Source organism: Natrix helvetica (assembly GCF_964273705.1).
Source record: "Natrix helvetica genome assembly, chromosome: 1".
NCBI classification, from domain to species: domain Eukaryota; kingdom Metazoa; phylum Chordata; class Lepidosauria; order Squamata; family Natricidae; genus Natrix; species Natrix helvetica.
The window spans coordinates 333,260,077-333,287,169 of NC_138548.1; the positions used below are offsets into that span (position 1 = coordinate 333,260,077).

A 27,093-nucleotide genomic window follows, 5' to 3' on the forward strand; every position below is an offset into this window, starting at 1 on the left:
ATAAATTGAGGCAAGTTTGGCCGATCAGCGCCTAAGTTTAAAGGCGATTCAAAGGACAAACTAGGGAGGTTTCGGGAGGCAAAATCCTAAAGGGAAAAGCGAAGGGGACCACCGCTACGATTCCTTTGGGGAGTTCTAAAAAAAAAAGTGACGCGCTGTCCTTTCGGGACGGCGCCTTCCCTGCCAGGGAAGTGGACGTTAAGTGGAAAAGGATCCCCTCCTGGAGGGAGATTTTTAAGAGGGAGAAGGGACGCTGAGGCGGCTTGGCTTTGCCCCCACCCCCACCCCCCACCGAAAGCAGGCATGAACTTCCCAAGCCCCAAAACTCCGCGGCCTCCGCGCCATCAAGCAGCAATCCCTCCGGCCGAGCGGCAAGCGAGAGGCAGGAGCGCTTGCCTTCCCCACCTTCTCCCGCCTTTTGTCCCCTCCTTCCCGGGAGGCGGGAACTCTCGGATCCCGCCTCCACGGGAATCCTAAGACTTTCCAAGGACCCTGAAGTGCGGCGGAGAAACGGGGGGGAGGAGGCGGAGGGCGAAGAAGGGGAGCCGCAGCTTAGTGGGGCTGATTTTTTCCTCTCTCTCTCTCTCTCTCCTCCGTCCCCTCCACCCAGCCCCTCTCGCTAAAAGCACGATGCTGGTGTTTATCCTCTCCCGGCGAGCTCGACTCCTTTTTCTCCTCTCGATCGACTGGCTCCAGGGCGGACAGTTCTCGCCACAGCCGAATCCCGAGAACCCCAATTAGATGAGCGCCATCCTCAAGTTTAATAAAAGTGAAGTCGGGGAAGGCGGTGTGGGGGGAGGAGGAGGAGGAGGAGGGGAGCAAAGACCTCGGGAGTTTTGACAATAAACCACCTCTCCTCCCCTCTCCGCCCCCCCTCCCCAAGCAACTAGAAGGGAGGACTTCGGGGAGGGGTGCCAAGGGGGGGTGGAAATCTCGATCGCTGCAACCAAGCGGCACAAACCACCATGCAGCTGGTGTTATGGGCGGTAGGATTAAGCACGCTACTCCTGCAAGACTTCTTGAATAGAGCCGGCGCAGCAGCAGCAGCAGCAGCCAGAAAGCAAGGGAGGCATCTCCGACAAGGTAAGATGCTTGGCAGGAACTGAAGAGAGGTCGCAAGGGCAGAACGCGGAGTTGTCGGAAAAGAGAGCCAGCGGCTTTGGCGTTACTTTGTGTGAGGTCAGGTTGTGTTTTCTTTTCTTTTTTCTTCTCCCCCCCCGCCTCTCTTTACCCCCCTCCCTCTAACACTGCCGCAGGGGAGGAAAAAAGGGGCAAAAGCTCAGAAAGCGGCGTTCAGCCCGTTGAAGTTCTGTCTCTCCAGTCGACCAGCAGCTCCGCCTACAAATGTATGCTAATTTTATTCATGGTGGCTCTTTTCGTGCATGTCCTAGAAAGCACCGATCAGGGAGTCACCAAGTGTCCTCTTGCCACCCCGAAAGGGAAGAGAGGGGGGGGGAAGAGAGAGAGACAGATAGAAAAAAAATCTCACCCGTTCACCATGCATAACTGCAAGAATATCTCTCTCTCTTGATATTTTGGCCTTTTGTATTAAAGCTAACAAGGTGTTTTTATTATTCTTATTCTTATTCTTCTTATTCATCATCATCATCATTATTATTATTATTATTATTATTATTATTATTATTATTATTATTATTATTATTATTATTATTATTATTATTATTATTGCCAAAGGGCACAGTTTAAAACTCTTATTGGGGACAGTATTCTCTGAGAGTATGAGAAGCTTCTTGCAAAGCTTTTCTTTTTAAATACCTATTTCCTATATGATGAGTTTATATATTAATAGTATTAATATTAATGGTGGACAACTATTGTGTTCCCACCTGTAATTTGGAAGTAGTATTTGAAGGTCCTAACTGAGTTTCTTTTTATGCTACAAATGCTGCTGACTGCGTGTGCTGTTTGCAGCGTTTAGCTTGGTTACATAAAGGCTAAAAATGAATTCAGCATCCTTTGCTGCCGCTTTCTAAGTTGCCAGCTTTTCACCTATGGGACTTTGCACAACTTTAGGAATGTTGCGGAACTGAGTTGAGTGGGTAAAGGAAGGTGTTTGATTTGGCTGATAAAGTTTTAGAAGGGCTTTTTAATCGGTTCCAACAAGACTATTTCTTCCTAACTGGCTAAATTCATCTCCCTGTTGGACCAGCGCTGTAAAAAAAAAAGTATTGCTAAATAGTTTGCGCATGCGTGCGCGCTCCCACACCCCATATCCATTCATGGGCACCTATGTCAACTTTTCACAGCCAAACTGCTGGAGACGCTGAGAGAGTACGAGATTGTGATCCCGACCCGTGTGAATGAGCTTGGAGAACCGTTGCCTACAAAGGTGCACTTTCAGAGAAAGAAACGAAGCCTTCATTCAGAAGCTCAGCCTTCGATTCTGGATGCTCCCTCTTCTCCCATCGCCTCCTCTTCTTTCAGTACCACCCAAGTGCATTATAGACTGCAAGCCTTTGGGCAGCACTTCGTTTTCAACCTCACGGCCCATTCGGGATTTATTGCCCCTCTTTTCACGGTCAGCTTCCTTGGACAACCCGAGGTTAACCAAACAAACTTTTACACCGAGGAGGAAAGTGATATTAAGCACTGTTTCTATAAAGGACATGTCAATACGGAGCCCCAACATACAGCAGTCATAAGCCTGTGTTCTGGGATGGTAAGTGTATAATTCTCCTGCTGAATCCAGAGTTTTGTTTACAGGATGGAAAACCAACAGCTTCTTAAGAAAAGATCTCAATTCCCAGCTTTGGGTCTTGCTAGGAGAGTGGGAAGCACAGAATGCTGTGTTAAAACCCTTTTTCTTTCTTGTCTTCTCCACGGCTTTCTTGGTTTTGATTGCAACAAAACTTAAAAGCACAGCAAAACTTTCTTCAAAGTTGTGCTGATCAACACTACAACAGGGTGCCTTTCTTTTCCCAGTTCCTTCCTAACCCCTGCCTAGCCACTTTCTTTCTTTTAGATTATAAATACCTTGTATCTAGTGGCAGGAAACTTAAAAAATCATTACTGGAGTATATGGCAAAACCTCAAGAATCAAAGGCTTTGCTTTTAAGCAGCTCTCAGTTTGATTGATGGGAGGGGGGAGAAGACGGGAGGGAAGTCCTGGGAGGTGCCAACAACATGCAGTAGTCCTGAACCATTTCTATACTTTCTCTCTTAAGGGTCATCCCCGACAGGTATTTTGGGAGCCTTGCTTTGTGCACTTGGCAACAGCTGTGTCCCTGAAGACTTTCAACATCTTAACATCAAGGAGACACTGGTGTTTGCCAGGGGAGTGAAAGCAAGGGAGGTGGGGTTTACCCCAGGTGGCTTTTTGGGAAGAAGGGGCCGCTGAGTGGGTTGGTGAGGAGCATTTGAGTCTGAACCAAGGCAAACAAGGGTGGCACTTGGAGGCCCCCGAGAGACATTTAAGGTGGAGGGAAGGCAAACAGAAACTGCGTAATTGATTCCTTCTCCCTCGCTCCCCCTAGGGACGAAAGTTTACTCCAGGCAGCTTGGAGTGCCAATGCTAAGAGCCAGTCGCTCCCGTTTTTAATGGACTGAAAAAGGCAAGGAATTGTCAGCATGCAATACGTTTGGACTGACAGGAGCCATTCCCACCACCCTTGGAACAGTGAAACGGTTTAGAAGTGAAGCAGTTGAGGGGAGAGTAAAGGAGAGGCTTTCAAAGCACCAAATCAGTAATTTGATTTTACTCCCGTTCCGCTTGAAAACTTACGCTCTAAGCAGCTCAAAGTTTGTTGTGGAGCTGGGGGGGGGGAGGGTGGAATCATAGTTTGGTAGCTCTCTGCTCTGAGAGGTGAAGAAGTAGGGATTTGGTTTCCTCTAATAGATTTTCAAGATCTGTTCTGCAAATATACTTGGGTTTGGGTGGGTGGGTGAGGGAGCTAAGCTTTTCTTTCCTTCTTCGGTATTCTAAAAAAAGGATGCAAGCCACTGAGTTTAGCTATACTTACCAGCCAGGCCGGACTGTCCAGTTGGCAGTGCCCTGCATCAAACAGGAAGGGGTTGCAGGAATGGGAAGCCCCCATTCACCAACACCATTGCCCCCAAACCATCTTGAGTTCCTCCAGTTTGTACCGTGGTGGTCACTTTCTGGGCTTGTTGTTGTTATTGTGATGTTCTGACGCTTGGCGGGTGGGGCAGAGGAGAAGGAGGAGGGCCGATACCGCCCCAGCATTCTCCCAAGGGAACCAGCAGGGCTGGTGGGAGTGTGTTTTTCCAGCCCTCCAGGCAAGGATTGCAAGCAGGGTTGAAGCTGAAGAGGGAAACAGTTCACACCCACTTCCTGGTAGATAAGGCACTGCAGGATTTGGCATTTGCTTTCAGGGAAGATCAACCTTAAGGGAGGCCGGAGGCCAGGCTCTTTTATGGAGACTTAAGGTAGAAAGAAGAGAAGGTTGTCCAGAGATAGGTCCAAAACAAATTACGACAGGAGGAGTCCTCCCCCAAACTTGGAAGTAACCCATGGAATGTGGGGGAGGTAAGACACTGCGTTATAGCATCTGCCTTTAGTGTGTACAGTGGCAAACAATGCCTTCTTGCATTTATAGGATGTTTAGAGCAGTGTTTCTGCATTTTGTGTAGGAAGACACAGTGGATTTTTTTCAATTTTTTATTAGAATAGAAGGAGCAGGTGTTTTTTTTAAAGACTTCTCTTATTGTATCAAGGAAACTCTTGGAAGGAGAGAGCTCCCAATATCTGTAAAGTAAAACCATCCCTTTCCCCCATAGTCTGCATTTTTTTTGTTAATACAGTCCTGAACTTGTGTTTGTGAGATACTGGCCTGGTGAAAGATGTGAAGGCGTCAATTACAATTATACCGCCTCACCTTAGGTCTCTAGGTTAATTTTCACTTAATATAAGAGAAAAATAAATTTGAAAAGTGAAAATTAACCTGGAGATTTTTTATAATTCAAGGTGGTGAACATATAGTATACTCATTCCTGCTCCTATTTTCCCCACAACAACCCTATGGAGGTGGGTTGGGCTAAGAGAGAGTGAATGGCCCAGTGTCACCTTGCCAGCTTTCATGGGTAAGGTAGAACTAGAACTCACAATCTCCTGGTTTCCCACCTGGTGCTTTAACCACTAGACCAAACTCCTTTCCAAGACATTGGATGAGAAACCAATTTGGGAGGCGGTTTTCATAAATTATGCCAACCATTCTCCAAATAGTATGCCCCAGATTTATTGACCATAATGTAGGGTATTGTGGGTCTACAACAACTTGCCACACCGAACTTATTGCAGCCAACATGCCACAGTCAACTCACTATGGGATAACTCTACATGGCCAACTGGCCATGGGACAATTCGCCATAGGACAAGAGTTACACTAATATCAAAGAAATAGTGGAATGGAATCATTAAAGAAAGGATGCAAAAAAAGGAGGGACAGCATGAAATGTGAATGACAAAAATTACAATAATTTTGTAATTACTTTAAATAATTAAATTGAAAGGTTGAATTGTCTCACAGCAAGTTTTGTGTGATGAGTTGACCATAGTGACTTGTCCTGCAGTGAGATAATGAGTTGGCCATGGTGAGTTGGCCGTGGCGAGTTGGCCATGGTGAGTTGGCTGTGGTAAGTTGGCCATGGTGAGTTGGCTGTGGTAAGTTGGCCATGGTGAGTTGGCTGTGGTAAGTTGGCCATGGTGAGTTGGCCGTGGTGAGTTGGCCATGGTGAGTTGGCCGTGGTAAGTTGGCCATGGTGAGTTGGCTGTGGTAAGTTGGCCATGGTGAGTTGGCCGTGGTAAGTTGGCCATGGTGAGTTGGCCGTGGTAAGTTGGCCATGGTGAGTTGGCCGTGGTGAGTTGGCCATGGTGAGTTGGCCGTGGTAAGTTGGCCATGGTGAGTTGGCCGTGGTAAGTTGGCCATGGTGAGTTGGCCGTGGTAAGTTGGCCATGGTGAGTTGGCCGTGGTGAGTTGGCCATGGTGAGTTGGCCGTGGTAAGTTGGCCATGGTGAGTTGGCTGTGGTAAGTTGGCCATGGTGAGTTGGCTGTGGTAAGTTGGCCATGGTGAGTTGGCCGTGGTGAGTTGGCCATGGTGAGTTGGCCGTGGTAAGTTGGCCATGGTGAGTTGGCTGTGGTAAGTTGGCCATGGTGAGTTGGCCGTGGTAAGTTGGCCATGGTGAGTTGGTCGTGGTAAGTTGGCCATGGTGAGTTGGCCGTGGTAAGTTGGCCATGGTGAGTTGGCCGTGGTGAGTTGGCCATGGTGAGTTGGCCGTGGTAAGTTGGCCATGGTGAGTTGGCCATGGTGAGTTGGCCATGGTGAGTTGGCCGTGGTGAGTTGGCCATGGTGAGTTGGCCGTGGTAAGTTGGCCATGGTGAGTTGGCCGTGGTGAGTTGGCCATGGTGAGTTGGCCGTGGTAAGTTGGCCATGGTGAGTTGGCCATGGTGAGTTGGCCATGGTGAGTTGGCCGTGGTGAGTTGGCCATGGTGAGTTGGCCATGGTGAGTTGGCCGTGGTAAGTTGGCCATGGTGAGTTGGCCATGGTGAGTTGGCTGTGGTAAGTTGGCCATGGTGAGATGGCCGTGGTGAGTTGGCCGTGGTGAGTTGGCCGTGGTGAGTTGGCCGTGGTGAGTTGGCCATGGTGAGTTGGCTGCAGTAACTGTGGGATTGTGGCAGTGTCTGGAAGGCAAGCTGACATTAAAAAACTTTATGTCTCCTTCAAATTGTGCTTGGTTGCTGGTGACTTCATGGACAGAGCCATTGAGCTAACATTCCAGCAGTAAAAAAGTGGTTTGCCATTGCATTCTTCCAGTTGACATCGTCAACTTCCCAGGTGGATATTATAGCTCTCTGGAAGTCTCCAGTGCAAGTACTAACCAAACTTGCACATCCAAAGGTGACCAACCACTGCAACCTGTTTTAAGTAAAGGTCAACTCAGGTTGGCAACTGAGTGTACGTTCAAGAAACCACAGCTAGCCATGTTTTCTACTTGGTTAGGCAAGTGTGAGAGCCTTCCTGAAGTAGCCTATCAAATTATAATTTTGTTGTCATCCAAGGGGAAAATGATTACACATATGGGAGCAATTATATCAACTTGAAGGTACTTGATTTAATTTTCAAGAGGAATTAAAAGTAATTTTGTGGCTTCATCCCCTTTTTTTTTTTTTTTTTTTTTGGAGCGTAGCCTTTACTTTGGCCCCAAAAAGAGCTGACATGCAGGAAGCTTAGGAATGATCAAACATAGAAAGCAAAACCAGGAAAAATTACCTTGTGAGTCTGAGAAACAGCTACAGTTCTCAGCAGAAGATTTATAAATCTCTGTTAAACTTTGGTGGCTTCATTTATTGTTCATTCCTTCTCAGTTAGGCACATTTAGGTCTCATGATGGAGAATACTTTGTAGAGCCGCTCATACCACCTGATCAACAAGAATATGAAGAACAGCATAAAAAGCCACATATTGTCTACCGACACAGTGTATCACCAACATTCTCACCAAGGAACAAGCAGACCTGTGACATTTCAGGTACTTTCTGTTTATATTTTCTCAGGCCTTTGATCTGAATTGGTAAAATAACTTACTAATAACTTATTTATTATACTACAATACTATTCTGTTCCTGAGAACTAAGATCCAGCATGAAGAACTGATTGTATGGGATGTTTCTTTACTCTAAAAATAGTAAACCAGAATTGATGCCAGTGCTAATAGAGATCTCCTGGGGTGAAGCTCAGCCGCTTTCATCTCTCATTACATGTGGCTTATATTCTTTTTATAGGTAGTCCTCCACTTACATCCACAATTTATGTTGCTAAGTGAGACATTTAAGTGAGTTTCATCCTGTTTTATGACCTTTCTTGCCGCAGTTATTAAGTGAACCACTGCAGGTGTTAAGTAAGTAACACGACTTTTAACACCATTGACTTAGCTTGTCAGAAGGTCACAGAAGATGATCACATGTCCCCAGGACACTGCAACGGTCATAAATATGAGCCAGTTGCTGAGCGTCTGAATTTGGATCATGTGACCATGGGGATGTTGCAACGGTCATAAGGGTTAAAAAGGGGTTTAAAAAGTCACTTTTTTCATTGCTTTTGTAACTTCGAGTGATCACTAAACAAATGATTGTAAGTCAAGGACTATCTATATTTCATTATGGTTGAATCTGGAAATGAGGCCTTAGTTTCCTTCTATGAGAAATATAATATGGTGTTCACTTTGTAGTACCTCAAGAAAGAGAGGAAAACTTTCTCCAACTGATTTGTGGTTACACCCCAGAATTCTGAGTTGATATCATTTTGTTTCCTAATTTATGTGTTCATTTATTCAATTTCTATAAATTGATTGAGAATGTGGTCAAAACAGAGAAAACTTTAGCTGCCATCCAGAGTTCCTTCCACTCTCTGTCCATCACCAAATGTGTCCTGCTTGAGACATCTTCGGGCGAGGCCTTCCTGACAGTAGACATAAGGAACAATATCAGATTCCCTCCCCTCAAAATCAGAGCTAAGAAACAGAACAAAGTTATGGGATTTATGCAACTTAAAAGTGATTGATTTCTTTATTCATTAGACTAAAATAAATAAAACTATGAAGGCTGCATCAGCTGTGTTTATTGATTAGAAGACTAATATGTAAGATTACTACTTATTGTATCAACCTGTAAAATATTTTTAAAAATCCAGATGAAACATTTGGGTTCCAAATTAATGCTGACCGCTAAAACCATACTCTAGTTGTAATTGCATCTTGTTAATAAAATAGAAATAATACGTGATATGAATAATATGTGACTATGTACAGCATGGTAAAATTCAAATGATGTGAGAGGAAGGGTGCAATCCAGTGGTGATATTCAGCCGGTTCAGACTGGCTTGGGCGAACCGGTAGTGGTGACCTGTGGGCCCACCCGTCCCGGCGCTATGCTGTCCTATTTTGCCGCATTTTCTAAGAAGCTGTGTGCACGGGCAAAGCACATGCGTGGAAGGCCGCGCACATGTGCAGAAGGCGCGCGTGAGAGCGAACCAAGCATGCGCACACCCGCACTCACATTTTTGGTGTGCGGCAAATCGGTGGTAAAAATTATGTTAAACCCACCTCTGGTTCAATCAGAGGTGGTAAATAGCGTAATTTGGCAGTATAGTTGTCATGGCTTCTTTCATCATTCTGAGAAAAAGAAAGCTGGAGGCTTAGTAAGTGCTAACGAACATTAGACCTGTATAAATAATATTTAGAATGTATTTTTGTAATCTTGATTTAAAATTAGTAAATAATAAACCACACTTCAAATTTGGTGAAAGTGCCCTACATGCTGTCTCGAGTAATTGCTACCTATAAAGTATATGGTTAATTTCCTCATGTTGGAGAGAGGGGAGCAGGATTTTATGGCAGCTATAAAAACGGTGAGCTCAAGGGTTTCCGTTCCATATTTCATATTCTAAGCAAGTGCACTGGCATTCGGTATATAAGGATACATAGAAAATGAGGGAGACTTGCAATAGGACTAAGTTTGGAAGATGTGCTTTGGAACATGAGCATCACACCTGGCTGTGATTCATTGAAGGAAGCTTGATTGTTTCCAGGATTGTGCAGCTTCTGGAAGAGGATACGACTGCTTGAATCAGTCACAGACTGGATGGCATCCGCATTGCTGCACCTTCTGAAGCACATCTTTCAAATGCAGTCCAAAGGATTGGGCAGCCATAGGTATTGAGCTGTACAGATAATGTAGATAATATTTAATCAGCCTTTCCCAAGTAGGAACTTTCCAGGTGTGTAATGGGAAGGGATGAGTAGAAGCAGTGGCGGGATTCAAATAATTCAACAACCGGTTCTCTGCCCTAATGACCAGCTGGGTAGTTGTGGCTCAGTGGTCATGTGACTGTGTGGGCGTGGCCAACTCAATGTCACCCACGTCGATGGGTGCTTCATTTTAGCTGTTACAATGTAATAAGGGTTAACCGGAGAGGCAGTTTCTGTAAGCAGGGCAATAAAGATTAGGCTAGAAACAACACCAGAATGTTTCCTTCCTGCCTTCCTTACAGGATTAGCCTTGTAAAGTGGAAAAAACCAAAATGAGATTTCTTCAACAACCGGTTCTCCAAACTGCTTAGAAAGTTAACAACCAAATAGGTGCGAACTGGCCGAATCCCACCACTGATAGAAGTATTAATGCAACCAGGAACCATCGTGCAGAGATGTAACAATTTCATCCTATTAAATCATGTAAGAGGACAGAGCACACAGGAGAGAGGATGGTACCTCTCACAAGGCTTATATGGCTCTTCCAAGGGTTGCTGCTGGACTATGCCATTCTGGTTTCTCTCTTCCAGCTGAATCTGCTCCCTCCTTTGAGATCAGATACAGGAGATTCAGAACAGTTGGAAAGAAACATGGAATCTGGCACAATTCATCAGCAACCCTTGGAAGATTGGAGCAACAGATCCCAGACCTCAACAAGGCAAAGGTAGTTGGAAGGATCCCAGCAAACTGTTCAGACATTTTTCTTCTCTGTCTTACTTTTTTCCCCCTTTTCAAGTCTTTCATTGTCACTTCGAACAGAGAGAAAGGGGGGGGGGAGATTAGGGCCATCTTTCTTTCTTTCTTTCTTTCTTTCTTTCTTTCTTTCTTTCTTTCTTTCTTTCTTTCTTTCTTTCTTTTTAATGGTATTGCTTGATTTTCTCTACTTGATTGAATATTTACTTGGATCACATCAAAGGTTGCTTACTTCTTGAGAAGAACCAGGCTTCATTATTCAGTTTCTCAGTCATCGTCAGAGCAGAGACTGGTGTGCTGGTCACTGCTGGCCTTAAAGATATCTGGGAGGCACAATACCTACAGACCATGAGGTCCTCTTCTTTGACCTTTCTGTCGGAGAGTGGCTTGCTCCAAAAGCACAGGGCAGAGGGGAGGAGCAGTGGCTTTTGTCAGCTTCATCACTGTGACTTCCTTGCTGATGCCCTTTTGTGTAGGGTGACTTCATCAGTCACAGATGCCAGCCAACCCAAGACAAAGAAATAATCTCATTGTCATTTAGAAGCTTCCAGGAAGACACTTTGTGTTTACAGCAGCCCCAGAACAAGTTATGTTTTGCACATGGCTTCTTACCAGCAAAGATTGATTAACTAATGGAAACTAATCAAGGAGAGAAGCCACCTAGAATTAAGAAGAAATTTCCTGACAGTTAGAACAGTTAATTGGTGGAACAACTTGCTTCAGAAGTTGTGAATGCTTCAACACTGGAGGTTTTTAAGAGGATATTGGACAGCCATTTGTCTGAAGTGGTATAGGGTTTCCTGCCTAAGTAGGGGTTGGACTTGAAGATCTCCAAGGTCCTTTCCAACTCTGTTATTCTATTAGTAGCTGGATACCCGTGCTTTGTGACAAAACTATGTGATTGGTCTATGCAGGAGAAATTCGGTTCACAATCCGTTGGCTCAGTGGTGGTCGGTGACTGAAACACATAAGGGAATATCACTCCTGCCACCTTGAGTCCTGAAGCAGTTCCATAGGTGGAAGGCGTAGAGATTTTGGTGACATACCAACATTTAGTTCTATAAGGAGCCCCAGGGCGCTCCTGAGTGAAGGAGTGGAACGTCTGCCAGTTTGAATTGAGATACCGGAATGTGAGGCAACTGGCAGTTGGAACAGAGTTCTTTTCAGGTGGGGCAGGGGAGTAGCATATCTAACTCCTTAGCATCAGGGTGTTTTAATATAAGGCAAATGGCAGTTGGAACAGAGTTCTTTTCAGGTGGGGAGTAGAACTGCTTAGCATCAGAGCGTGTTAATTACTGTATAAAAATACTAATGATCTGATAGTCATTTCAAAAAATACTTTCTTAGTGAGCACCTAGAAGCCAAGAGGAACATAGTGCCAAATTTCAAGTTTGTAGGCTTTACGGTTCTGGAGATTATGTGATGAGTGAGTGGTACTTGGCAGATAGATAGATAGATAGATAGATAGATGGATGGATGGATGGATGGATGGATGGATGGATGGATGGATGGATGGATGGATGGTTGGATAGATTCTAATTAAAGAAGAACATTGCAAATGCAGAACTACTTTAAAGACTCATTCATAATAGTTCAGCTAAAGTCTTGTTGGCCAAGAGTTGAATACAGTTTCATGAGAAATAAAAGGTTTCTCACATACTATTCGCTTTTAAATATTTCCTAAATGTAAAAATAATTTATGTGGTCATTTCCTTCCTTCTAAGGAAGACATTACCCTAATTCTCTGGAAGGTACTTCCTTTATTCTTTATTTCCTGGGGGATGACAAAAAATACTGACTTTTTCTAAATGGTATTCTAAGAGATTTTCTTCTTACCTTTTACAGTTCAAAATAGGTTATAAAAACTGCTAATGGGAAACCTGCCTCACAGGAGGGGGAAAAAAATTCTAGAGTAAGATACAAATTCTCCATCACATTTAAGAGCAGGAAAATTGAGTAGATGCTGATTTCAGCAGATGGGAAACCATCCAACAATTTCTCAAGGGCAGAAATGCACTAAGTGATACCATTACTGGAGAGGTTCCCACCTTATGTCTTTCCTTGTGCTTTAATTGAAGTGTGGGTAGCTTGGCAGGCTACAGACCCCTGGAAGGTTGACTGTATGGTGCCAAGAAGGACATTCATATTCTTTGCCCATGTTGTAATTGAATAGGTTCAAAAATACCACTCATTACCATCTCTCTACCCTCTTCACTATTGAATGAATTGCTAAAGCAAAATCTCTCTCCTCAGACAGAGTAAGAGTAGGTAAAGAAAAAGCAGCCCACACCTAAAATTGTCTAGGAAGAAATTGGATATCAAAAATGTGCTAAATTTACTATCTATCTACATGTACATGTACATCTACAGTACACTTACACATATATGTACATTGTACATATACATTTTGTTTATTAAATTTCTACACTGCCTATTTCACCTAAGTGACCAAGTGGTTTACTTATGACATAATAAAACAATAGTTAAAGGTAAAGGTTCCCCTCGAACATATGTGCTAGTCGTTCCTGACTCTAGGGGCGGTACTCATCTCCGTTTCAAAGCTGAAGAGACAGCACTGTCCGAAGACATCTCTGTGGTCATGTGGCCAGCATAATGGCAAAGGCGCATGGAACGCTGTGACCTTCCCACCAAAGGTGGTTCCTATTTTTCTACTTGCATTTTTACATGCTTTCGAACTGCTAGGTTGGCTGAAGCTGGGACAAGTAACGGGAGCTCATTCCGTTAAGCAGTGTTAGGGATTCGACTTTGTGCTGCCAACCTTCTGATAGACAATCTCAGCATCTTAGCCACTGAGCCACCGCGTCCCTTTAATAAAAGAATATAAACACAAATACAGATTAAAAACAGAGTTAGGAACAAAGTTAAACCTTATAAGGTAAAAGTAGAGTTGAAAGATTAAAAAGAATCTAATGGCTAAAAATTAACAAACAGTAGGAATAGCTTCAAGCTGCCAGCCATCTCCAAGATTCCCTCTTATTCTTAGATATCCACACTAATTGGCAGAGCCTGGTCTTTATATTTTTCCGGGAAAACAGAAGGTTGGGGCTTCACCTCATCCACAGAGGATATATCCATCTCCTACCAGTAGTCATGCCAGCCACATGACCACGGAGACGTCTTTGGACAGCTGGCTCTTCAGCTTTGAAACAGAGATGAGCACTGCCCCCTAGAGTCAGGAACGACTAGCACATACTGTATGTGCGAGGGGAACCTTTACCTCACCTTTGCCAGTAGTTGGAAAGGACTGGACTAAAAGCACCGAGGCACTGTTCATAGTAGTACAAGAGCAGATACTAAACACCAGGTCCATGGTAGCAGGGTTCTACCACACTACACAGGATCCGAAGTGCAGAGACAGTCCAACATAGAGTGACAGATTGCAAGATGTAGGCAGGAACAGGATACACAGAAAAGCACAAGTAGCTGGCCATTGTGGGCAGGAACATCTGCACCGTGTATAGGCTAGACTCTTCCAGGACCAGAGGGGAAGTTCTATAGAAAGTCATAAAGAGTCATAGTGCTAAGATCTTTGGGGACTTCCCGATCCAGGTAATAGCTAATCAATCACAGGCATCATGGTAACAGATACAAAGCAGAAGACAACAGTGGTGATAGAAATAGTAATGTCAAGTGACAGACATATCAGGAAGAAAGAATATGAGAAGCTGGAGAAGTACCAGGGTCTCAAAGATGAAATAGGATGTGGAAAATAAAGGTCAAAGTGGTTCCAGTGGTGGTAGGAGCTCTTGGGGCTGGGAATCCTAAACTGGGAATGTGGCTCAGTACAATTCCCAGGAACAGCATTAAAGCTCTCTGTCCAAAAGCGTTGCAGTGCTAGGAAGAACGAAGATATTGCTCAGAAGGCTCAAACTCCCAGGCCTTTTGAAGAAGATCCAAGTTTGAGGAAGACCCAGACCACCGATAGGTTGAGAAGGGAATTTTTTATGTAGTGCTTTACAGCCCTCTCTAAGCAATTTACAAAGTCAGCATATTGACCCCGACAATCTGGGTCCTCGGAAGGATGGAAGGCTGAGTCAACTTTTAATTGGTCGGGATTGAAATCCTGGCAGTGGGGCAGAGTTTGCCTGCAATACTGCATTCTAACCACTGCACCATCACAGCTCTTAATTCTGATTAAATTCCTATTTAATTAAATTAATTTTGATTAAAATAGTAGAAGAGTAGAACAGTGAGAGGACAGTGAGAAATGCACCGCAACTCTGTGCAGAGGAGAGAATAAACAGAACCTCGAATGGTTTGACACTAAGGATGCTGTTAATTGTTTAAAATATTTATGGGCGGGAATACATAAATTCTAAGACGTGCCTACGCTAGTAGAAAGGTAGTGGATATGGCGTGGTCTATTGTGAAAAATGAATATTTCTCAAAAGGAGCTGAATGGCTACATACAGTATAACAACATGCTTTGGCTCACTTTGTTATGTGTTATAGTTGAGAATGCCAGGAGGAATACAAAAGTAAGTTGGAATGCAGTCAGAATTGGGAAGAATTGGGAAGAGACAGGAATGAATGGATGCTGAGTGAATGTAGATTGAATACACAAATGAGAAACCCAACACAAATGAAGAACATTGTGGTGGCTTGATCAAACAGAATGAATGAAGCCCGGAAGACGAAGAAACAGTGAATGGGTGGAGAGGAAGGGAAAGTTAGGGTTATGTGAAGCTGAGATCCTCAGAAAGGGAGGTGAAAAGTTTAAAGGTGATAAATGAACAGGTGTATGGATGAGATGATGCACAGGTGGATTGCAAGGATAGATATGGAGAGGTATAAGCAGTGGTGCTTTAGCTAGGTTCCTTTTCTCTTGCTTACCTCATGCCTTTAATTTCTTTACTATTCTTCATTCCTTTACTGGAATAAATACGGGTAGACCTCAACTTAAAACCACAATTGAGCCCAAAATTTATGTTGCTAAGCGAAACAGTTGTTCAGTGAGGTTTGCCCTGTTTTACAACCTTTTTGCCACAGTGGTTAAGTGAATCACTGCAGTTGATAAATTAGTAACGTGTTTGGTTAAGTGAATCTGGCTTCCCCATTGACTTTGATTGTCAGAAGGTCACAAAAGGTGATCCCATGACCCCGGGACATTGCAATTGTCATAAATAGGAACCAGTTGCCAAGTGTTGGAATTTACAATACAATACAATACAATACAATACAATACAATACAATACAATACAATACAATACAATAGCAGAGTTGGAAGGGACCTTGGAGGTCTTCTAGTTCAACCCCCTACCTAGGCAGGAAACCCTATACCGTTTCAGACAAATGGCCATCCAACATCTTCTTAAAGACTCCCAGTGTTGGGGCATTCACAACTTCTGGAGGCAAGCTATTCCACTGATTAATTGTTCTAACTGTCAGGAAATTTCTCCTCAGTTCTAAGTTGCTTCTCTCCTTGATTAGTTTCCACCCATTGTTTCTTGTTCTACCCTTAGGTGCCTTGGAGAATAGTTTGACTTCCTCTTCGTTGTGGCAACCCCTGAGATATTGGAACACTGCTATCATGTCTCCCCTAGTCCTTCTTTTCATTAAACTAGACATACCCAGTTCCTGCAACCGTTCTTCATATGTTTTAGTCTCCAGTCCCCTAATCATCTTTGTTGCTCTTCTCCGCACTCTTTCTAGAGTCTCCACATCTTTTTTACATCGTGGCGACCAGAACTGAATGCAGTATTCCAAGTGTGGCCTTACCAAGGCATTATAAAGTATTATTAACACTTCACGTGATCTTGATTCTATCCCTCTGTTGATGTAGCCTAGAACTGTGTTGGCTTTTTTGGCAGCTGCTGCTGCACACTGCTGGCTCATATTTAAATGGTTGTTCACTAGGACTCCAAGATCCCTCTCACAGTTACTACTATTGAGCAAGGTACCACCTATACTGTACCTGTGCATTTCATTTTTCTTGCCTAAATGTAGAACCTTACTCTTTTCACCATTGATTTTATTAGATAGTGCCCAATGTTCAAGTTTGTCAAGATCCTTCTATATCTTAAGCCTATATTCTAGAGTGTTGGCTATTCCTGCCAGCTTGGTGTCATCTGCAAATTTGATGAGTTCCCCATTTATTCCCTCATCCAAATCATTGATGAAGATGTTGAAGAGTACTGGGCCTAAAACAGAGCCTTGGGGTACTCCACTGCATACTTCCCTCCATGTAGATGCAGTTCCATTGAGAACTACCTGTTGAGTGCGGTTGGTCAGCCAGTTACGAATCCATTTGGTGGTGATGCTGTCTAACCCACATTCTTCTACTTTATCTAGTAGTAGGTTATGGTCTACCTTATCAAAAGCCTTACTGAAGTCCAAGTAAACTATATCGAAGGCATTCCTCTGGTCCACTAATTTTGTCACCTTGTCAAAAAATGCAATAAGATTAGTCTGGCATGATCTGTTTTTGACAAACCCATGTTGGCTTTTGGCTATTACTTTGTTTACTTCTAGGTGTTTGCTAATTCGTTGCTTGATTATCTTTTCCAGAATCTTCCCTGGTATTGAGGTCAGGCTGATAGGTCTATAGTTTCCTGCATCTATTTTTTTCCCTTTTTTGAAGATGGGAACTACATCAGCTCTTTTCCAGTCCTCTGGCAGTTCCCCGGTGCTCCAGGATCTCTGAAAGATATAGTTCAGTGGCTCTGAGGTCTCATCTGCCAGTTCCTTCAGAACCCTGGGGTGTAATCCATCCTGGTGATTTCAACTCATCTAGGGTAGATAGGTGCTCACTTACCATTTTCTTCCCTATTTCAATTTGTGTTCCTAATCTGATTTTTGTGGTGCTGTTTTTGATAGGTTGGACTGTTTTAAACCTTTGTGTAAAGGCAGATACAAAAGATGAGTTAAATAGTTCTGCTTTCTCCCTGTTGCTTGTCACTTTTTTGTCACTTTCTCCCAGCAATGGACCAATTGTTTCCTTAACCTTTTTCTTGTTTTTAACATGTTGGAAGAAGCTTTTTTTTGTTATTTTTTTACTTTTGTGGCAAGCCTTTCTTCATTGTGAGCCTTAGCTTTCCTTACTTCATCTTTACAGGCTCGGGCTATTTGCTGATATTCTGCCTTAGTTATGTCCCCCTCCTTCCGCTTTTTATACTTACCTTTTTTGTCTTTCAATTTGTCAGATAGTTCTTTATGCAGCCATGCTGGTTTCTTTTGGGAACTTCCTCTTTTATTTGGCCTATTTTTTAAAAAATAATTTAAATCCTTTAAATCCTTCTAGCTGTATGTTCCATTTGTGGGTTTCATCCCACCAAGTTTCTGTAATGGCAACAATATCGCATCTGCCCTCATTTACTTGAATTTCTAATGCACCCTGTTCAGTCCTCATTCTCTGTGCATTGTTGTATAGACATTTGAATCCATTTTGATTGCCCCTGTGTTTACTGTCTACATAACCTGTGTTATGCCTGACTGCCCCTATTTTCTTGCCACTTGTATGATTCATGCACATGGTATGGAACTCACTTTTAAATGCTTGGTTTTGCTTGACACCAGGAGTGATAATCTTACCCGCACAAACATCTATGTTACATGCACTGATAACCCTATGGATTTTAGATTGTTGGGGACTGAAATGTTCTGTATCGATTAATTCTCTGTCCCCGCTGTTCAATTTAAATGTTTATCCAGAAAAATCTGTGAATTTTGATCACATGAGGTTGCTGCAACTGTCATAAGTGTGAAAAACGGTTGTAAGTCACTGTTCAGTACCGTGGAAACTAAACGAACTGTTGTAAGTTGAGGACTACCTGTATTGGTTAATCTAAGAGAGAAATGTTCAGATCTAGACAGATCTAGAAAATACTATGTGCAGATTCCAAAGTCAGGTCAGGTAAGGGAAACTGAAGGATAATAGTTTTTAAAATGAAAGGGAACATAATTTATATCAATCCCCATTTCTTTTAAGCTAAGAAAGAACATCTTACCTGATGAATTTCCCATGACTCACATGTAACTTTTGGCCCTATTTCAAAGTCACATTTCCACCCATTAGAGCAGAGGCTGCTTACTTCCTGCCTCCCCACTTTCCTCTTGTCTCCCGTTTGGCTTAATAGAACACTTCCTGTTTCCAGGTCAAGTCCTTAGAGGGTCTAGGTGTGTCACACGGCAGACGGGGAAAAATGGGTGAAAGGAACATAGAGAGAACAGATGGGAAACACACAGCATATCTTGCCTGCATCACATCAGGATGTGAGTGATCTCCTGCCTTCAGGTTCATATCAATCAAAGGGATGTGTGTGTCTCAATTATGCATCAGAGAAGTATCCTCTTGTGAGAACTTCATGTGGCCACAGAACTTTCCATTGATCACAGGATTTCAGCCCACAAGATTAAATCTATCTATATATATATATAAAGGCCAAGTACCACTCACTCATCACGAAATCTCCAGAACGGTAAAGCCTACAAACTTGAAATTTGGCCTGTATGTTCCTCTTGGCTTCTGGGGGATTGCTAAGAAAAGATTTTTGAAAATGACCATCACATCATCAGTATTCCTTATACAGTATTATATTAACATGTGTTATACAGTATTATATTAACATACGTCAATGCTAAGGAGTTAGATGTTCTACTCCCCCTCCCCCTTGCTAGACCGGGCATAGGCGGGGCCAGCGCATGACTCATGTGTCTGCGGACTTTACGTGACAATTTATCAAACCCAGTTTCGTAGAGAAGCACTGGTATCCAGCTAGCAGCATATATTGAAGACAATGCAACTTATAAATGCAGGGGAATTTGCCCTCAGTTGAAAGGACAGTTAGTTTTAGCCTTAATTATCCCACATAGCTCTCTGGTGTTAGCCAAGTTCAGACAGTATCCTTTGCCACCCCAGTCTGGAGAAATTGGGCATTGGCTGTAGGTGCTTCTGGCGGCAAAATGTATCTTTTGTGATTGAACTACTGTTGTTAGCATGCACATAGTAGATCTTGGAATTTAAATCTTGTTTTGACTGTAATAGATCAATCTGAATTGCCAACTACAGAAGATGCAGTTGATGTTTCTGTTCTTTTTAAGTTCATTGTGCCTGCAGCCTTGGAGCTTGTCAACAATAAATATTGCACACTGGTAGTTCTGATGTGTTAAGATCTGGTTGCAACAGCACAGAACTGAATGTAGCTACCAGTAGAGTCTTCTAGTCATAAGCTCAGATCGGTGCCAATTGTAATTCTTTATGCCAGCATCCCTGTTGAGTGGGTCTTTCAGATCTGAGCTTCAAATAACTCTGATCTAAACATTTCCAGTTATTGTAGGGAGGGGAAGTGAAGGGGACAGCCAGGAGAAGGAAGGGATTGGGAACTTAAAAATAACTTTAATAAAGAAAGGAAATTTCTCATAGCAGATTTTAGGAGCTGAGTCTTTCCTGAGTTGTTGAGGTAGGATACCGAGAGAGGAATTAAGATTTGCTTCATGATAAAGAAAGGGAGAATAGTTAAAAGGTCAAGAATTAGACTTTTATTGCTAGAGATAGAATGATCCCAAGTCCTAGCACTATGAAACACAGGATGTTCATTTCACATCCTCTTCTAGTCTAGTTTAATAGTTCCTCACATATTTTCCTACAGGATATACCAGAAGATGGCTTCAATCAATCACGCTTAAAGGAAACTCTTTGAATTCACGGGTCAGGTTATCTTAGATAATAGGTTCCATTGAATTCTGTGGTTTTGCTCTAAACCTGATTTCTCCATGGATAAGTATGTGCACAACAACAGGACTTTGCATTGTCAAGCAGCTGACTAAGAAATAGCAAAATCATGTGTGTATTGTTTTTAATTAAATATTCTTAGGTTTAAGGATGATCTGGTGTTTTCCAAACGGAATTCCAATCCAGTTTACTACATTAGCCAGTAGCCAATTCTAGGAGTGAAAGTAATAGGAGAGTATAGGGAGAAAGGTTTGTAAGGCAGGTCTGTAAGTATTTCTAATAGAACTTCAAAAAATTAATAAGCAAAAGTGGTGTAATCATACCTTTTGTTCTGCTTCATAATATTTTGTAATTCCATTATCAGTAACTTTCATGCACACAGCCGAATGGCACATTGGTAAGAAAATTAGGGGATAATAAACTGTACAAGGGGATGATAGAATTACAGATTCTACCTCAACTTACAGCAGTTCATTTAGAGACCATTCAAAGTTACAACAGCGCCGAAAAAAAGTGACTTATGACCGTTTTTCACCTTGTGACCGTTTCAGCATCCCCATGATCACGTGATCAAAATTCGGACACTTGGCAACTGGTTCATATTTATGACAGTTGCATTTTCCAGGGGTCACACCGTCACCTTCTGCAACCTTCTGACAAGCAAAGTGAATGGGGAAGCCAGATTCACTTAACAGCCGTGTTGCTAACTTAACTGCTGCAGGGATTCACTTAATAACTATGGCAAGGTTGTAAAATGGGGCAAAAATTCCCTTAACTGTCTCACTTAACAACAGAAATTCTGGGCTCAATTGTGGTCGTAAGTCTATATAAATCAGTGAATGGTTGGATTTTACTTGAATATATTTCTGTAAAACTAGGAATGCAATTCCTATATACAGGAATAAGTTGCATTGTGCATAGGAGGCTTATTTCCAATTAAACGTGGGTTAGATCACACAATTGCAGTTTCCTTCTATTTTCTACCGCTAGATTTATTTCTCCCTACCTGTGAGCCTGTACACAGTCTTTCTTTCCTTCTCCCTACGTGTTGCATTCAGGAGGTGTCCTTTTTAATGAACTGTTTCTGGTCCTTTCTTCTTCAGCTTCCTGAATGATTTTCAACTTGGGATTTGGCCTTTCCTTGCATGGCTTCCTTTGTTTTGTTCTTGGTTTCACCTTTATATTTTTTCAAATATGTCATGCCAGGGGCCTCCTCTTCCCTGCGCAACATTTTCCTGTTGACCTTTCTTTGGTCTTCGGGGGCGGTTAGGGAGAGCCGCATCTGCTTTGGTCTCTGCAGCGACTGATAAGGTGATTTCTCATAGATTGGGAACACGGTTGAAAGCTGAGCCCCGGTATGCTTGGTGTGGCTGCCTGCACGCCTCGGCCCTTTGCTGAGGCCGGGGATTCCTGATCGAGGTGAAATGTTCACCCGAGGCCCAGAGCTCTAGTGACCCCGCATTACTCATCTCATTTGTGAGTAGGAAAGCGATCAGATTTCCCTTTTCTTGAGAAGAGCCAAAAGGGGATTACAATCAGGGAAGAAAAGGCCTTCCGCCGATTCCTGCCATGGTAGCGGAGTTGTTCTTAGCCAGTTTCTGGGGCCCTACAGGGGACCTGACGCCAACATCTTTCTTCCCCTTTCAACAGTGACTGGTCAGGTGAAGTGTGGGTGACAGAAGTGTTAAAGGCTTTTGTCTGAGGTCCTTTGTCCCCTCGCTTCAATGCACACCACAACTCTTTGAAGCTTAAACGCATGAAGAAATCACCTCGTACTTGATCTCTCTCTCTCTCTCTCCCTCTCTCTCTCTCCTACGTGAAGTATAAATCAGATTCTTATATACTTGCATCAGATGTGGTTTGACTAATTTAGATCTATATACACACAGAGAGGCTGACAGCTCACTTATGCACATTGCTTTCTTTCTAAAAGGTAAACAGCATGCAGGATTGTGATAAACAATACAGAAACAAAATTAAATTGAATGTCAATCCATGGGCAAGAGCAGGGTGGGCAATCTTTTATAGACAGGAGTTTTGCAGTTCTTGTAGGCAGTCCCTGAGCTTAAGCCAATCATTACTCTCTTTCCTTACTCCTTGCCATAGATTGTGCCTCCTATATACTTAGAAGTCTATCTTTTTCTCCATACCATGGTAGCAGCATGTTGTCTGGGTCATAATTGTTTGGGGAAAGCACCCATTTGCAAAATTGCTAGCCTGTTTACATTTCACTTTCACAACTCATTGCAGCTTTTCAATGGAATTGAGAATTTAAATGCTTCCCTATACATTTTTTTACGATCCACTTGTTCGCTCACAGCTTCCCAATATAGAAAGCTTCCAGACTGTTGTTTTGTTTGTCAAATCAACAAACAAAGAAATACAGTATATGAAAATTGTGAGGGAGAGTGTACTGCACGCGGCCAATTTGGTTCATTTGTGCTTGAGTGTCGGAGTGGCAGCTTCATGTCACTTCTAAACTGAATGGTGTATGTGTGTGTGTTTTCTCATCTGTTGACCAACTGGACTAGAAGATAAGCAGCAATTGCAAGATTAACAGAAATGAAGAATATTGTGGAGTGATTTCAAATGGCTTTTTGAGAGATTGAAGTATGTGGAAGTTTCTGTAGCAATAATATTGAGATCTGTTCCCAGCTTTGCACTCTCAGTTTTGGAGGTCGTGTTGGGAATGAATAGTCTTTGGTTCTCAAAAACTGTGCATTAAGCAATAGAAATGGGAGAGTCTGTGAGTGACCCCATTAAGTCTGAGTTGAAATACATTAGCAGAATGAGCAAAAGTTGAATTACCTTAGCCTGCATTACAGTATTGTATTATCTACCTAGAGTTTTGGGGAGGGCTGGAGGCAAGGTGAGGTAATAGCAATATGGAATAAGTTTCCACTATCTTTAATGTTAGCAGCTTTCATTAGCTGTAATCAAAAGGACCTTTGAAATAATGAAAACTCTCTATAATGGAAGCATTTAGAGATAAGCTGAAATGAATAGACATCTTTGTTGGTATGGATGTTTTAGGACTAGTTCTACCAGAAGTGAAGTAAGAGTTGGATTTCATGGTGGCATAACCTCTCAGTCAATCAATAACATAATGTAGAGTCGTCTATAAACAAAGGGGATCTCACATCATCTGTTTTTTGATATTTTCTTTTCACAACATTTATGATTATATGGATGTGATGATTCGGGATGATTTGAGTCAAGATTGAATTGGCACATGCTTAACTTGCTTAATAATAAGCATATGCTATTGTTCCTACATCACAGACTTAAAAATAAAATTGCAAAGATACAGGTAGTCTTTGATTTACATCTATTCATTTAGTGACTATATGAAGTTAAACCAGTACTGAAAAAAGTGACTTATGACCCTTTTCATACTTACAACCCTTGCAGTGATGTGATCAAAATTCAGGCATTTGGGAACTTGGGTATATTTATAAATTGCACTGTTCAGGGTCCTGTAATCAACATTTTTAAACTTCCTATTTGGCTTCCATCAAGCAAAGTCAATGAGGAATCTAAATCCACATAACGATTGTGTGATTCACTTAAAAATTGCAGTGATTTGCTTAACAACAAAAGGCAAAAAGATTGTAAAATGGAGCAGAACCTTGCTTAGCAATGGAAATTTTGGGCTCAATTGTGGTCATAGGATTACCGTGTTTCCCCAAAAATAAGATAGGGTCTTATTTTCTTTTGACACCCCCCCGAAATAAGTGCTTGGCCTTATTTTTGGGGAGGTCTCATTATTTTTGAGGTGCAGGAAGCCCCTTAACCTTGGTGCTTGGCCCACGGATCAGCTGATCCAGAGAGGGCCGGAAGTTCTGTCTTTGTTTCTGACACACTCTTGCCAGCCCTAGCATCTCTGGGCATGCTGCTCTTTTTGTGGCCACCACTAAAAGAAGGGGTGCAGTAGCTAGGGTTTGCGGTAACGGCCTTCGCAAGGCCATTCTGCGTGGATGGCAGGTGCATGTGGGGCACATGTGACATGTTCCCCCTCCCCCCAGGAAATGGCGGGGACTGACTGCACAGGTCTTAAAATATTTTAGGGGAGGGCTTATTTTAGTGTATGTGCTCAAAAGACCGATTGGGCTTATTATCCGGGGAGGTCTTATTTTCAGGGAAATAGGGTACCTGTATCTATGGCTGATACAGAAAAACCCCTTCAGGAACTGATTCTGAATGGATTCTCTCTGCCTTGGGCACCTGCCTTCCGTGAGAACATAAGAGTTGCTAAACGGTGTCAGAGGACAAATAAAGGAGAATGGATGATCCTTCTCAAAGAGCTGATTGAAAATGTGAGCTTTTTATTTTCCCCAGTCACTAGCTTTTCTCCTGTCAAAACTTTCTTCCTTAAGAAAGCATGGATTAGAAACAATAAGAAAAGATTTGGAAAGCTCAACCGTTGTATATGGCTAGTTATTTTCCCTTTAGCAGGGCTGAATGTTGATACATAGAATGCAGGGTGTTTTTTTTCCTGACACGGAGATAAAATTACCAGTGCATCTGTCCAAATTGGGAAGTTGAGCATCTCTCCCATGTGAGATTTGGTGGGAGATAGGAGACCCTCCCTGGGGGTGTTCAAGCTAGCAGTAAAGACGGGATTACTCTATAAAATATTTAATGTATAGCATTGCTGAGATACGGATTTTGAAGGAGATTTGATTACATTATAGTTTTAATTGTTTGAATGGTTCTATGAATAATCTGTAAACCATCAGGAGACACATAGAATTGTCAGTGTATAAATATTGCAAGTAAATCAATCAATCACATAGTAGAGGAAAAGAAAGTTTTTCCTGTTTCTTAACTCTCACTTTTCTCTCTGCTGTCCTGGCCTCTCCTATCAAGTTAAATTCACACAGCATATACTGTAGTAGTAACCCTAAACCTGGGTTAACAAAGTGCACTTTGTGTAACAGTATAATAACCCAGTTTAGGAGACCATGGGAGATGAAGTTGTGGCAGTTGCTTTAATCAAGGAATTATGCATAGTGCAAACATGAATAGTATAATGTTTTCCAAGATACTATGAGGAAAACTCAAGGCATTTGGATTAAATACCATAATTGACAGCCAACATGTATGAAAATTAGCTATGGTAATGAAGAAACTGAATCTGTGCTTTTCCATATCTTTGTCAATAATGATGTCTGTAAGTTTTCACTCCAAAATAACCAGCTCTGGTGTCTTTTCCATATTCCTTGGTATATTTCCATTTATCCACTTAGCCAGACCTTATTATATGTTAATCCAGACCTTTTAAAACACAGAATTTGCAAGGAATTCATTTTTTTCCTCTTATAGTCCTTCAATAGGCCTTTCCTGAGTTCACTTCCAACTATAAGTGACCAGCAGAATATCAGAATAATAAAGATGCTTCTAGTTAAGAACAGACTCTGCACTTTGACTTCCTTGCTTTTTGAATAAAGATTCCTAACAGGCCTTTTTTAGAATCTGCATTAAACAAGAACCATACAGATTATTCCAGGCATGTTCATGATTTTGTATGCAAGTTTTGTAATCCAGTTTACTGTTGCCACATCGCCAGTGTACTGAGGCAGGTACATTTGTTACAGTTCTAAATAGGCAATATCATTTGAGATTCAGCAAGTAAGAAAATTCCCATCTACACTAGGTGCACTTGCCAGAGGGAACATTAGTTAACAAACGATCATCTCTGTGCAAGCCTTTTGAAATAACTAATTCCCTCCTTATTGTATTTAGCCTTGAGGTGGCTGAGTCAAGATTACTATAGAAATTCTTCTCCCCACACAGACTTGGAACCAAGTTTACACTTATTTTCTTGTTTGGTAATAGAAAATGATAGTTTCTGAAGCACTAGTTAAATGTGGAAGTGAAAGAGTCAGAGCTACTAAGAATTTGTGATTTTCCTCTCATAACAGTTTAGCACAGTGGTGAGTTTCTATTTTTTTTAGAACCTCTTCTGTAGGTGTGACCTGCTTTGTGGAGTGGCTTGCCAGCCATGTGATTGAGTGGGAGTGGCTTGCTGGCCATGTGACCGGGTGGGAGTGGCTTGCCGACCATGTGACTTGGTGGGCATGGCCAACTTGTAAAATGTGGTGAAACTCACTTAACAACGCTCTTGCTTAGCAACCAAAATGTTGGCTCAGGAACTTAGGCATTGAAGTGTGCAAGTCTTAAAGCTGTCAAGTTCCAAGACCCTTGCACCCCTAACTCTTTAGAAAAAACCCCAGAGGTGTTCAAACTTGACAGCTTTAAGACTTGTGGACTTCAACTCCCAGAATTCCTTCTCCAGTCATGTTGGCTCAGGAACTCTGGCATTGAAGCACGCAAGTCTTAAAGCTGTCAAGTTACAAGACTCTTGCACTCCTAACCCTTCAGAAAAAAAAACCCAGGGGTGTTCAAACTTGACAGCTTGTGGACTTCAATTCCCAGAATTCCTCCTCTCGCTCTTCATCTTGATGATGTGCAGAAGGGGGGGGAGGGAGCTGGAACCGGTTCTAAATGGCACTGTAGATTTGTGGAACCTCTTCTATAGAAGAGGTTAGAACTGGTAGGAACCCACTCCTGGTTTAGCACCTTGGCAACTTGAAATGTGTGGACTTCAACTCCCAGAATTCCCCAGTCAGCTTGACTTGACTTGAATCTAACATTTTAAAGTTGCCAAGGTTGAGAGACATTGATTTAGCATAGCAACTCATATGGACACAGGGATTATGGATATGTGATTTGCCATATAGCCTGGGTATCTTATGTTTTTAAAGATTTCTAGACCTGGTGTTGTATTGTTTGAACTATGGTGCCCAACTTTATTATTACCTATGTCTCTCTGTATTTGTTATGATATAAGTAATATTCTGTTTACTGATGCTGAGATTTTTAAAAAATCTGGGCAGATTATCTTCTGTTAAATCATTTATTAA

At 42.3% G+C, this 27,093-nt stretch overlaps 1 protein-coding gene across 2 annotated transcripts in view; it reads left to right on the top strand.

Moving 5' to 3' along the window:
- The first annotated feature begins 456 nt into the window (after nt 1-456).
- Nucleotides 457-27,093, top strand: part of ADAMTS9 (ADAM metallopeptidase with thrombospondin type 1 motif 9) — a 174,353-nt gene continuing 147,716 nt past the window's right edge. For both annotated transcript variants that reach the window (XM_081938876.1, XM_081938877.1), the window contains exons 1-3: nt 457-1,083; nt 2,268-2,680; nt 7,344-7,506. In XM_081938876.1, the coding sequence (XP_081795002.1) occupies nt 966-1,083; nt 2,268-2,680; nt 7,344-7,506 (694 nt within the window). In that variant the 5' untranslated portion in view covers nt 457-965. The remainder of the gene's footprint in view (nt 1,084-2,267; nt 2,681-7,343; nt 7,507-27,093) is intronic.